Source organism: Rhinopithecus bieti, unplaced genomic scaffold (assembly GCF_001698545.2).
Source record: "Rhinopithecus bieti isolate Rb0 unplaced genomic scaffold, ASM169854v2 scaffold_19840, whole genome shotgun sequence".
In the NCBI taxonomy this organism is placed as follows: domain Eukaryota; kingdom Metazoa; phylum Chordata; class Mammalia; order Primates; family Cercopithecidae; genus Rhinopithecus; species Rhinopithecus bieti.
The window spans coordinates 823375-837921 of record NW_016809771.1 but is presented as its reverse complement, the minus strand read 5'-3'; the positions used below and the strand labels follow the sequence as shown (position 1 = coordinate 837921).

The 14547-nt window shown below is 34.8% G+C and overlaps 1 protein-coding gene across 1 annotated transcript in view; it reads left to right on the top strand.

Annotated features, from left to right (window-relative positions):
• Positions 1–286: 286 nt before the first annotated feature.
• Positions 287–14547, top strand: part of CFI (complement factor I) — a 57937-nt gene continuing 43676 nt past the window's right edge. Inside the window, exon 1 of the mRNA XM_017890411.1 lies at positions 287–567. Coding sequence (XP_017745900.1) covers positions 526–567 — 42 coding nt within the window. The 5' untranslated portion in view covers positions 287–525. The remainder of the gene's footprint in view (positions 568–14547) is intronic.

Sequence of the window (14547 nt, the reverse complement as noted above, 5' to 3'; positions counted from 1 at the left end):
TTGCAGCCTTTGCTATGGTCTGCTTTTATTTTTACTGTCTCCTAGTCTTCAACCTTAAGTTTAAAAAATTTTATTTTATTTTACACAAAAAAAAAAAATTGCTTCCAATATAATTTCTGTCTTCCTGGCACTGACTCTGAATGTGCTGAAATTGCATTCATTGCTCGAGCTCAACAGGGTGGACTCAGAGCAACATCTGCTCAGCAGTTATCTCTGTGTGCTGTATCTCGATTCGTCGTTCTGTAGTGCGATATATAGTTTCTATTTCTGGGATCCATCCTGTCCTTGGGTCACCTCCCTCTGCTCTTTACTGGGAAGGCCATTTTTTGGTTTCAGTTACGGTAAATCTCTCTGGATTTCAGCCAAATTCTTTCAGCGTTCAAAAGTACAGAGTTCTTTAGGAGGCTTGTTCTTTTGAAATATTTTTTCAGAGGTTAAAAATTAAATTTCAAAATAATACCTGGGGTGGAAAAGAGTTCTCAGCAGAGACAAAGACCCCGAACACCTCCAACATGAAGCTTCTTCATGTTTTCTGTTATTTCTGTGCTTTCACTTAAGTTTTGCAAGGTAAGCAATTCAATCTTTATGCAAACAATTTTAATTGATAGTTTAAAGGTTGTAAAATATAGAAAATAATCTTAAATTTATAATTTTGAGTTAAATATTACATAGTTCAGTTACCAACAATGCCACTCTATAGTCAGCAACAAATGTTTTATGTTAATATCTTGATAAAATAGTTTTTTTAAAAAAAGCTCTTTTTATGTGCTTATATATGCAGAGGCATTGCACTGAACAAGAGTTTTACTAATACAAGACTGTGATTTATTGTAATTATAGTAAATAAAAAATATTTACCAGGTTCCTCCTGTGTATAAGGTACAGTACTAGAAAGACAGTGAGACTGATCTCTTCCTTCAATAACCTTTTAGTACACTCTATAGCTATAGAAAGGGGAAATAATAAGCAAACTTGAAACATCTGAAAACACAAAAGTACAAGTTACAAGACAGTATACATTTAATTGTCAAAAGTGTTACAAATATGTGGAAAGGTCTTTAATGAGAGGACAAATCGCTTCATGCTGAGAGGTCATGAAGAGATTATGGATCAAGTAGGATTTGAGCTGAACCTTTAATTCTGTATTACATGTGATCAGTGGTGAGAAAGAGGAGTGATTTCCAGCTTTTTTAGCCAGGAAAAGCAGCAAGTACTACCATAGGAAGGCAGCAACGCACCAGGCCCCTCCAAATAAATGAATTCATTTGATCAGAATGAAGGGTTTGTGGGCTACGAAGGAACTTGAAACTGAAATGACATGTTGTATTGAAGTTAGAGTGTCATCTATTAAGGTGAAAAATGTTTAAAACATTTTAGATACTTACTGATGATTGCCAACTTTGGTGGCAATCCAAAACTATCTTGTCTTAGTGCCGGCTTGTAGAAGAAAATATTTAAAGAAAACTACTTAAGAAAACACACTCTAAGATTCTTGTAACTTCTAAAATAGTTGCTATCATCACTGCAATGTTTATAATAGAGAATAAATGGAAATAACTAATGCTTATTAATAAGACACTGGTTAGATTATTGTATATTCAAAATTGAACTATTATGTAGCCATTGAAATGACAATTTATCTAAATAAAAAGTCCTTACTACAATTTTATTTTATTGAAGAAAACACACACACACACACATATAAATGCATACTTATACCTATTTATATATATGACTAAAAGATCTTACAGTATATGTATTAAATAGTTAATAGTTGCTATCATTGGCTAATAAGATTACTGGTGATTCTATTTTCTGTTTTATACATTTCTGAATTTCAGAATTCAAACTTTTTTTATTCTTTTTTTATTTAAAACAAAGGTGTATTACTTTATAATTAGAAAATTACTTTTTTGAAAATAAGAAATATTCCAGCTCCCTTTTCTATTCCTGAAGAGAGCCTCTTTCTTTTATTGAACAGTCTTCCAAAAACAAAGTTGCCTTCAGTGCTTTAAGAAACAGTATTTTAAGAAGGGTTAATCTCAAGTTCATGAAAATTTCAGAGCTTCTTAAAATATCTGTTTATGAAAGAAAGTGGAATTTTTAAATTCTACTTGCTGAGAAGTAACCATTTTAAGTGGTTACTCTTAAAGACAATATAATTAGTGTTCATATAGTTTTAAAACAAATCTAAGTTTTCAAAATGAAATGAAGTATGTGCAGCTGGGATACATTTTTAAGAGCTGAGGGTAGGTTTCTGCCTAAGGGATAAAAAGTATCCCCTTCCTTATTATTAGTATTTTTTAATCAGAACATCTTGATGTACTGATGCTAAGGTGGATGATGTCAATGACTTAGTATAGATGGCAATGAGATAGAATTAAGTTGCTCTGAATAGTGAAAGAAGAAAAGCAGTTTTACTGAACCTACTCAGACAAGGAAACTAGAGGATTCAGAAAAGATGAAAAAGAAACCCATAGCACAGTGGGCGTGGCTGCTGGTGGTAGGAATAGGGCCTTATGATGGTAGGAATAACCAAAGGATGTTCAACAACAAGGAAACTGGCTGGGTGAGGGGGTTCACACATGTAATCCCAGCACTTTGGGAGGCTGAGGCAAGAGGATTGCTTGAGCTCAGGAGTTTGAGGCTGCAGGGAGCTATGATCATGCCACCATATTCCAGCCTGGGTGACACAGCAAGATCCTGTCAAAAAAAAGAAAAAGAAAAAACAGAAGCCAAATGTTTCAGTCGGCATGATTACTTACTATAATTGTCCTGTGACATAATCGCCAACTGATACCCTAAATTTTATTTTACTCTAAAATTTTATTAAAAACTCAGGCGTATATGGGTGGCATTTTAGAGAGAAAGAACTGGGGTAATGTTAAGCAGAATGACAACATCCTGGAAACGAAGGGTGGCACACAGGAGGGTGTGCAGTGCAAGTGATGGCAGTGGAAATGGCAGAGTAGGCAGATCCACCAAAACCAAAAACCAAAAATCCACTTCCACAAAAACCAAAGAGAAGCTGTCAGAACCAACTTTATTTAGAACTGTGGAAAACAGTCAAAGTTTTATAGCACCTAAGCAAATGTTGAATGAAGGAACAGGCAACTAAAAATGGTAGGAAAGTTTTGTGGCATTTTGTGCATATGTCTTTTGTGCCCTTACCCCATACACTCCCTGATTTGACAGTGGTCTTGAAGGATAGCTATCTACGTTTCTCACTCAGGGAGGGACCCTATTCCCTAGCACTAGAAAGAACACAGAATACCTTATTCAAAAATAATGTGTTTGTCTTTTCTATCCTAAAGCCTACCTGAAGGACAGACCCCAGGCACTTGTCTTGGTTTCACCTATCTCAGAACTCAGAGCAGAAAAGCATTAATATTGCAAAGCACAGGCACTGTAAGATTAATGAGCAATCTCAGCTGTCTGGGGCAAAGGATTACAGTGGAGGTACACAACAGAGCACCAAAGCATGGGGAAAAACTAAGATCTTATGGAAAATTAGGGCATTCAAAAGTGCTTGTGTGTATTGGGGGAGTTTAGGAAGCCACATACATGCTCAGGGCAGGATACATGCTCAGAAAAACCTCAGAAGACTCTGAGCCTGCACGTCTGGTGGATGTCTAGGTTCAGTCCAAGTATGAAGTGAAAGCTAATGTAGAGTTGCACATGGCCTGGAAAAGTGCCCAGGACAGAAACAATCTGCAAAGACTGGGAGAGATTTTGAGATTTTGATTTGTTTTTCTGGGTTTCTTTTTCTTCTTCTCTCTCTCTCTCTCTCTCTCTCTCTCTCTCTCTCCTATTGCATTGAAGGAAATCTCTGTCTAAATACTAACCGAATATAAGTCAAAGGAACAGACTTTAAAGACCACATGTGATAAAGAATAGACTTACCAAAAATAGTTTAAAAGTCATCGAACACCAAGCAACCAAGACAAACCCCAAGTAGAAGGAAGAGTCTGATTTCAAGAGTTACTGTAAGAGTCAAAATGTCCAGTTTCCAACTAAAAATTATGACGCATGCAAAGATATGAGAAAGTATGGCCCATTTACAGAAGAAATGAACATAATCTGTTCCAGAAGAAGCACAAACTTTGTACTCACTAAACAAAGACTTAATGGTCTTTAAAAAAAGAAAAACACTTTATTGAGTTATGATTGACATATAATAAACTATACATATTTAGTGTACATAACTTGATGAGTTTGAGTTTGGAGATTAATATATGTCTGTGAAAATATCACAACATATGCCATAAACATATTCACCACTTCCAAAAGTTTCCTCTCACCCTCTTATTATTTTGTGTGTACACATAACAACTCTTAACATAAAATAAATTGTGCTCTTAGCAAATTTTTAAGTATACAATACAGTATTATGAACAATAGGCACTATTCTGTAGTGTAGATCTCTAAGAATTATACATCTTGCATAACTGAAAATTTATACCTTTGACTAGTACTTCCCGGTTTCCCTCTCACCCAATCCTTGGCAACCACCATTCCACTCTCTGGTTCCATAAGTTTGACTATCTTAGATTCCTAATGTAAGTGGTATTATGTGGTATCTATCCTCCTGTCCCTGCCTTATTTCACTTAAATTAATGTCCTCTAGGTTATCCATATTGTCACAAATGACAGGGTTTCCTTCTTTTTTAAGGCCAAATAATGTTTCATTGCATGTATATACCACATTTTCTTTATCAGTTCTTCCACAACTGTAGAAGAATTTCCCTTTCTCCATATCCTCAGCTACATTTGTTACCTTTGGCTATTTTGACAATAACCATCCTAACTGGTGTGTGATTTTGATTTTCATTTCCCTAATGGGGTTAGTGATATTAAACACCTTTTGAAGTACCTATTGACCATTTACATATCTTATTTGAAGAAATGTCTATTCAGCTCCTTTGCCCACTTTTTAAAGTAGACTATTTGGTTTTTTGTTGTAGGAATTCCCTATGTATTTTAATAGATATTAACCTCTTATCAGATGTATAGTTTGCAAATATTTTCTTCCATTCTATATGTTGTCTTTTCATTTTGTTAACTGTAACCTTTGCTGTGCAGAAGGTTTTTAGCTTGATGTAGTCCCACTTGTCTATTTTTGCATTTGTTGCCTGTGCTTTTGTCATCATAGTCAAGAAATTATTGCCAAGACTTATGTCAAGAAGCTTATCCCTTATGTTTTATTCTAAAAGTTTTATGCTTTCAGGTGTATGTGTAAGTCTTTAGTCCATTTTGAGTTGGTTTTTGTGTATGGGATAATATAGGGGTCCAATTTCATTTTTTGCATGTGGATTTCCAGTTTTCCCATTACCACTTATTGAAAAGACTATCCTTCACCCATTGTACATTATTGGCTTCCTTGTTGAAGAGCAGTTGACTATCTATGCATGGGTTTATCTCTGAACTTTCTACTTTGTTCCATGAATCTATATGTCTGTTTTTATGAGAGTACCATATTGTTTTGATTACTGCAGCTTTGTGATATTTTTTAAAGTCAGGAAGTTTGATGCCTCTGGCTTTGTTCTTCTTGCTCAAAAAGTTGTTTTGGCTATTCAGTGTCTTTTGAAATTCCATATAAATTTTAGAATTATTTTTTCTATTTCTGTAAAAAAAATGCCTTTGCAATTTTGATAGAGATTGTATTGAATCTGTAGATTATTTGTGATAGTATAAACATTTTAACAATATTAATTTTTTCAGTGAAGGAATGTGAGTTGTGTTGCCATTTCTTTGTGTCTACTTTCATTTCCTCATCAGTGTTTTACAGTCTTCAGGGTACCAGTTTTTCACCTCGTTGGTTAAATTTATTTCTAAGTACTTTATCCTTTTAACTGCTATTGTAAATTAGATTGTTTTGTTTTGTTAAAGACAGGGTTTTGCACTGTTGCCCAGGTGGGAATGCAATGGCAAATTATAGCCCACTGCAGGCTTGGCCTCCTGTGCTCAAGCGACCTTCCTACCCCAGCCTCCCAAGTAACTGTGACAAAAGGTACACACTACCATGCCAACTAATTTTATTTTTTGTAGCAATGGGACCTTGCTATGTTACCCAGACTGGTCTCGAACTCCTAGCCTCAAAGGATCCTCCCACCGTGGGGCCTCTCAAAGCACTGGGATATAGGCATGAGCTGCCGTACCTGGCCTGAGATGGTTTTCTTAATTTCTTTCTAGGACAGTTCATTATTGGTGTATAGAAACACCATGATTTTTGTATGTTAATTTTGTATCCTGCAGCTTTAATGTTGCTGTTTATCATCTTTTCATTTCTACTTGAATAAAACCTTTTATCATTTCTTGTGAGGCAGACGATATATTTCCTGTTTTGGTTTATTGGGGAAAGTCTTCATCTCTCTTTCATTTTTAGAGGGTAGCTTTTCTGGGTGTAACATTCTTGGTTGGCAGTGGTGTGGGGGTTTTTTATTTCTTCCTTTCAACACTTTGAATATATCATCCCACTCTTTCCTGGCCTGCAAGGTTTCTAAAGAAGAAGAAATTTGAAGAATAAATCCACTGATAGTTTTATAGGGTTTTTGTTTTGTTTTGTTTTGTTTTTGTATATGACAAGTTGCTTTTCTCTTTCTTTCAAAATTGTCTTTTTGTCTTTGACATTTGACAATTTGATTATAACGTGTCTCAGTCTAGACCTTTTTAGGTTCGATATCTTTGTGATCCTTTTGGGGCTCATGACTCCAGATGTCCATTTACTTCCCTAGATTTGAGATGTTTTCAGGCATTGTTAATTTAAATAAGCTTTCTTTCCTTTTCCCTTTCTCTTCGTCTTCTGTAAATAACATAATGCATACATTGGTTTGCTTGATGGTGTCCCACGAGTCCTGTAGTCTTTCTTTATACTTTTTAATTCATTTTTTCATTTTTGTTCCTCTGACCGTATAATTTCAAATAATCTGTCTTTGAGTTCACTGATTCTCTCTTCTGTTTGACTAAGTATGGTGTTCGAGCTCTCTATTGAATTTTTCAGTTCCATTATTGTATTATTTTCACCTCCAAAATTTCTCTTTGGTTCTTTTTTATGGTTTCTGTTTGTTGAATATCTCATTTTTCTCATGAATTATTTTCCCCTAATTTTGTGTAGTTGTTTATCTGTTTTCTTTTATAACTCTTTGAGCTTCTTTAAGATGTTACTTTGAATTATTTGTCAGGCAATTTGTAGGTCACCAATTCTTTTGAGTCACTTATTGGAGCTTTATTTGCTCCTTGGATGGTGTCTTTTTTCTTCATAATCCTTGTAGCTTGTATTAGTGTCTGGATGTTTGAAGAAGCAGCCACCTCTTTCAGTCTTTACAGACTGACTTTTGCAGAAAAAGCTTTTCACAAATCAGTTAGCCAGAGATTCTGGGTGGGCCAGCTGGTGGGGCCCGTGTAAATAGCTTGAGACCATGTGTGGGTGAGCGTGGTGCCTAGGTCTACCAGTGGGCCTGGTGGCACTGTCACTGCGTGGGTGGACAGTCTTGATGCCACTGTCTAGGGGCAGGGTTGCTCTCTTTTTTCTCCACAAGAGAGCTCATGATCCAAAGGAATCTCTTTCTTTGTGTTGCTGTGTAGGGTAAAGGGTGACTCTATAAAGTGAAACTTGTTTTCTTACCCTTTCAATATTTTCTCATATCTTTGTTCTACTTGCATGCTATAACCTCTCACCTTGATCCTGGAGCTCTCATAAAGGTATTTGTATTCATAGATGGTTGTTACATTGGTGTTTCTGTGGGAAGACAAGTGCTGGGACATTTTGTTCCACCATCTTGCCAGTGTCACACTTTTCAACTGTCTTAAATGTGCTCAGAGCTACAAGAAACCCTGATAATAATGTATAAACAAATATAGAATATTAATAAATAAATAGAATTTTTTTGGAGACAGAGTCTTGCTCTGTCACCCAAGCTGCAGTACAGTGGCACAGTCTTGGCTCACTGCAACCTCTACCTCCCAGGTTCAAGTAATTCTCGTGCCTCAGCCCCCCGAATAGCTGGAATTACAGGTGCCCATCACCACACCCAGCTAATTTTTGTATTTTTAGTGGAGATGGGGTTTCACCATGTTGGCCAGTCTGGTTTTGAACTCCTGACCTCAAGTGATCCACCCACCTCACCCTCCCAAAATGCTGGGATTACAGGCATGAGCCACTGTGACTCACCAACAAATAGAAATTTTAAAAAGAAACTAGACAAAACTTCTGGAGTTGAAAAGCACAATAACAAACGTGAAAAATTTTCTAATAGGTTTCAGTAGAAGATTTAAACAGGCAGAAGAAATAGTCAACAAACTTGATGATCAGTCCATTTAATTAATTATCCAGTATGAGGAGCAGAAAGAAAAAAGGATGACAAAGAATGAACAGAGCCTATGAGACTTGTGTGACACCATCTAGCATACCAAAATATATATAATGGGAATCCCAGAAGGAGAAATAAGAAAGTAAGAGAGAATATATGAAGGAATAATGGCTGAAAACTTTCCACATTTGATCAAATGCGTGACTGTCCACATTCAAAAAGCTCAATGCAATCCAAGAAGGATAAACACAAAAAGGTCCAAACCAAGACACATTATAATCAAATTGTCAAAACCAAGGATGAAGAAAGTCTTGAAAACAACATAAGATTCTGTAAGATTAGCAGCAGCTTTCTCATCAGAAACCATGGAGGCCAGATGAAAATTTTATTTGTTGAAAGTAAAAAGCTGTCAACCAAGAATTCTGTATCTGGCAGAACTATCCTTCACAGATGAAGGAGAAATGAAGAAATTCACAGATAAATAGAGGCTGAGGGAGTTAGCTACTAATAGACCTGTCCTACAAGAAATGCACTACAAGTGGCTGGATGTGGTGGCTCATTGCCTATAATCCCAGCACTTTAGGGGAATGATGCAGGAGGACTGCTTAAGCCCAGGAGTTCAAGACTAGCCTGGAAAACACAGCAAGAGCCCATCTCTATAAAAAATAAATTAGCAAGGTGTGGTGGCATGTATCTGTAGTCTCAGCTACTTGGGAGGCTGAGGTGAGAGAATCATTTGAGCTCAGGAGTTCAAAGCTGCAGTGAGCTGTGACTACACCACTCCATTCAAACCTAGGCAACAGAGTGAGATCGTCTCTAAAATAAAATTAAGTTAAAATAAAGAAATACAGTACAAGTCAGAGAACCCTACATACTGAAGTGAAAGGACGTTTGGCAGTTACTTGAAGTAATATGAAGAAATAAAGAACTCCAGTGAAGGTAACTATATAGGTAAATATAAAAGCCAGTATTTTATTTTGGTTTGTATTCCTTCTTTTCCTTTCCCACATGAGTTAAAAGACAACTATATAAAACGATTATAATTCTATGTTAACAGTGCACAATATATAAAGATGTAACATATGACAATAACAACATAAAGGAGCAGATGGAGCAGTATAGGAACAGAGTTTTGTATGCTCTCAAAACCAAGTTATTATCAATTCAAACTAGATTACTATAAATGTAATCACTATTAATTGTAATCTCCATAGTAGCCAAAAAGAAAGTATCTAAAAAATATATACAGAAGGAAATAAAAAGGGAACCAAAATAATTGACTATGAAAAAATCAACTAAACACAAAAAGGGCAGTAATGGAGAAAATGAGAAACAAAAAAGGTATAAGACATATAATAAACAAATAGCAAATAGAAGAGTAAGTCCTTTCTTATCAACAATTACTTTAATGGAAGTGGATTAAATTCTAATATCAAAAGGCAGAGATTGGCAAAATCAATTTTTTAAAAATTATTATCCAACTATATGCTATCTAAAGAGGCTCCCTGTAGGTCCAAAGAAATAAAGGATGGAAAAGATATAAATAACAACCAAAAAAGAGCTACAGTGTCTATACTAATACCAGACAAAATAGATCTTAAGTAAAAAACTGTTACAAGAGATACATTACATGATATATTAATGAAAGGGTCAATTCTTCAGGAATATATAACAGTTATGAATATTATACACTAAACAATAGAGCCCCAAAAGATATGAATGAAAAGTGACTGAATAAAAGAGAAATAGACAATTCTTGTTTTGTGCTTTGTTTTGTTTTGTTTTTGAGATGTAGTCATCCAGGCTGGAATGCAGTGGCATGATCTCGGCTCACTGCAACTGGTTCAAGTGATTCTTATGCCTCACCTCCCAAATAGTTGAGATTACAGGCGTGCACTACCACACCTGGCTAATTTTTGTATTTTTAGTAGAGACAGGGTTTCACCATGTTGCCCAGGCTGGTCTTGAACTCCTGACCTCAGGTGATCCACCCTTGGCCTCCCAAAGTGCTGGGATTACAGGCGTGAGTCACTGTGCCTGACCAGAAATAGACAATTATATAATAATAGTTGGAAGCTTCAGTACTCCACTTTCTATAATGAATAGAAAGTCAATAAGGCATAGAGAACTTGAACAGCACTATAAGCCCAGTAGATCTAATAACTAGACATATTTAGAATTCTGCACTCAATAATAGCAGAATATACATTTTTCTCAAGTGCACATGGAACAGTTTCTAAGATAGACCGTATAAGACTTGTCACAAAATGAGTCTTAATAAATTTTTAAAATGTTGAAATTATACAGAGTAGCTTCTCTAACCACAGTGAAATAAGGCTGGAAACCAATAACAGAAAGAAAATTAGAAAATTTACAAATACGTGGAAATTAAACAACACATTCTTAAGCAACTAATGGTCAAAGAAGAAATCACAAGGGAAATTGTTAATACTTAGAGATAAATGAAAACAAAACACAACATACCAAAACATATGACAGGCAGCAAAAGCAGTTATCAAAGATAAATGTATAGCAATAAATGCCTACGTTAAAAAAAGAATAGAGGACCCAGAAATAAGGCTGCACACTTACAACTATCTGATCTTCTACAAATCTGACAAAAAGAAGCAACGGGGAAAGGACTCCCTATTCAATAAATGGTGCTGGGATAACTGGCTAGCCATAGGCAGAAAATTGAAACTGGACCCCTTCCTTAGACCATATACAAAAATTAACTCAAGATAGACTAAAGAATTAAATGTAAAACCCAAAACTATTAAAACCCTGGAAGACAACCTAGGCAATATTATTCTGGACATAGGAATGAGTAAAGATTTCATGACGAAGACACCAAAAGCAATTACAACAAAGCAAAAATTGACAAATGGGATCTAATTAAACTAAAGAGCTTCTGCACAGCAAAATAAATTATCAACAGAGTGAACAGACATGCTACAGAATGGGAGAAAATGTTTGCAAACTATGCATCTGACAAAGGTCTAACATCTAGTGTCTAAAAGGAACTTAAACAAATTTACAAAAAAAATCAACCCCATTAAAAGGTGGGCAAAGGACATGAACAGACACTTTTCAAAAGAAGACTTATATGCAGCAACAATCATATGAAAAAAAGCCCAACATCAGTGATCATTGGAGAAATGCAGATTAAAACCACAATGAAATACCATCTCACAGCAGTCAGAATGGCACTATTAAAAAGTCCAAAAAAATAACATGCTGGTGAGGTTGTGGAGAAAAAGGAATGCTTATGCACATTTAGTGGTAGTGTAAATTAGCTCAACCATTGTGGAACACAGTGTGGCAACTCCACAAAGACCTAAATTCCATTCAACCCAGCAATCCCATTATTGGGTATATACCTAAAGGAATATAAATTGTTCTATCATAAAAATACATGCACACATATGTTCATTGCAGCACTATTCACAATAGCAAAGACATGGAATCACCTTAAATGCCCATCAGTGGTAGACTGGATAAAGAAAATGTGGTACATATACACCATGGAATACTATTCAGCCATAAAAGAGAACAAGATCATGTCTTTTGCAAGAACATGGATGGAGTCTGAGGCCATTTCCTCAGGAAACAAATGCAGAAACAGAAAACCAAATACCACGTGTTCTCATTTATAAGTGGAAGCTAAATTATGAGAACACATAGACACATAGAGGGGCCTATAAGACACACTGGGCCTATTAGAAGATGGAGGCTGGGAGAAGGAAGAGCATCAGGAAAAATAACTAATGAGTACTAGGCTTAATACCTGGGTGATAAAATAATCTGTACAACAAACCCCCACAACACAGGCTTACCTATATAACAAACCTGCAGAAGTTTACCTATAAAATAAACCCTGAACTTAAATGTTTTAAAAAAGAGTAAAGATCTCAAATTGATAACCTAACTTTACAACTTAAGAAGCACATCTTTAGAAGAGGGAAGAGCCAACTAAACCCAAGCTAGAAGAAGAAATAAAATAATAAAGATTAGAGTAGAGACAAAAAAAATATAGTAAGACAATAGAATCAATGGAATCACAAGTTGGTTCTTTGGACATAGCCACAAAATTGTCAGACTTTAGCTAAACTGAGAAAGAAAAAAGAGAGAAGATACAAATAACTAAAATCAGAAGTGAAATTGGAGATATTACTACTGATCTTACAGAAATGAAAAGAATGATAAGAGAACGCTATGAGCAATTACATGCCAGCAAATTAGATAACCTAGATAAATTAATAAATTCCTAGAAACACACAAGTCACCAAAACTAATTCAAGAAGAAATAGAAAATTTGAACAGACCTATAGCAAGTAAAGGTATTAAATCAGTAATTTAAAAATTTCCCAAAAAAGAAATATCTGTAACCAGATGGCTTTACTAGTGAATTCTACCAAACATATAAAGAGAATTAACACTAATTTTTCTCAAACACTTTCAAAAGGTGAAGAGGAGGAAACACTTCCTATGCATTCTGTGAGGCCAATAAATTACCATAATAGCAAAGTCAAAGATACCACAAGAAAATTGCAAACAGAGGTAAAGACTATCTTCCTACCAAATCAAAACTCTCAAAGATTTCCAGTATTCTTAATTTATTTGTGTAGATCCAGATTTCCCTCTGTGATAATTTTCCTTCTGCTTTTTCTTGTGGTGCAGGTATGCTGCTAATTCCTTTAGCTTTGGTGTGTCTTAAAAGGTTGTTCTTTCACCTAAATTTTGAATGATATTTTGCTGGGTATAGAATTATAGATTGTGAATTTTCTCTTTCAGTACTTTTAAAATGTTGCTGCATTGTCTTCGCATTTGCATTATTGATGAGAAATGTCATACTTATCTTCGTTTCTCTACATAGCATGTCTTTTTTCTTTGACTCTTTTGAAGATTTTCTCTTAGTTATTGGTTTCCAAGTAATTTGAGTGTGACGTGGTTTGGTGGAGTTTCCTTCATGATTCTCCTGCTTGGGGTTCATTCCCCATTTGTTCTCAAATTTGGATACATTTCAGCCATTATTTCTTCAAATATGTTTTTTGTTCCTTCATTTTGTCCTCTTTTTTGGAGGCTCCAATTATAGATGTACTAGGCTGCTTGAAGTTGCCCCACAGTTTATTTACACTCTATTCTTTAATTTTTTTATTTTTAAAAATTATATTATAGATAGTTTCCATTGATATATCTTTAAGTTTCCCAGTCTTTTCTTCTGCATATCTGATTTGGTTTTGGTTCCATCGAGTGTATTGTAGTTTTTATCCCTAGAAGTTCAATTTAGATCTTTTTCATATCATCCATGTCTCTAATTTTGAACATGTGGAATACAGTTATAATAACTTTTTAAATCTCCTTGCCTGCTAATGCTAACATCTGTTTTAGAATTCTGGGTACGTTTCAATTGCCTGTTTTTTCTCCTCATCATGGGTCATATTTTATGACTTCTCAGATGCCTACTGTTTTGTATTAAATGTCAAATATGAATTTTGCCTTGTTGGATGCTGTTCATACTGTAATATGTATTTTAAATTTACTTTTTAAATTTTTTACAGATTTGATTATATATCTGAATTTCCATTTTAAAATGTTCACTGTTTGCATTTTCTTCATAATTTGTTATTCCTTTCATTTCATGATTTTTACTAAAAATAATTTTCTGGTATGGGGCTGTTTTAAAAGTGTCTGTCTTGTGGGACAAATACACTAAACTTGCCATTTGTCAGTAGACAAACAATTTTTGCAATTCGTATTCCAGATAAATTGCTGGTTTCTTTAATATATAAAGAGTTACTACAAAAACACAAGAAAAAATCTATATCGCTGAAAGATATGGTTAGGATGTAAAGAAGGAAGTAAAAATCTCTCTTAAAATTAGAGCATACTGAAGATGCTTAACTTCACTCATAGGAGAAAAATGCAAGTAAAAGTGTGCTCTGGTAACATTTTTACATATCAAATTGGCAAAGATTAAAAAGTTTAATAATATATACTCTGTAGTCAAGAGTATGGAAACTAGATATTCTCATATATTGATGATGGGAATGCAATTTAAAACAACCTCTGTAGAGCAAAATTAGTCAATATCTTTCAGGATATTAAAAGTACTTATTCCTTTGATTCAGCAATATCACTTCCAGGGAAGTATCTGGCAGATATACTTAGCATATGTAAGAAATGATATGTATTATATAAGGAGATTAATCATAGCATTATTTATAATAGTAAAACA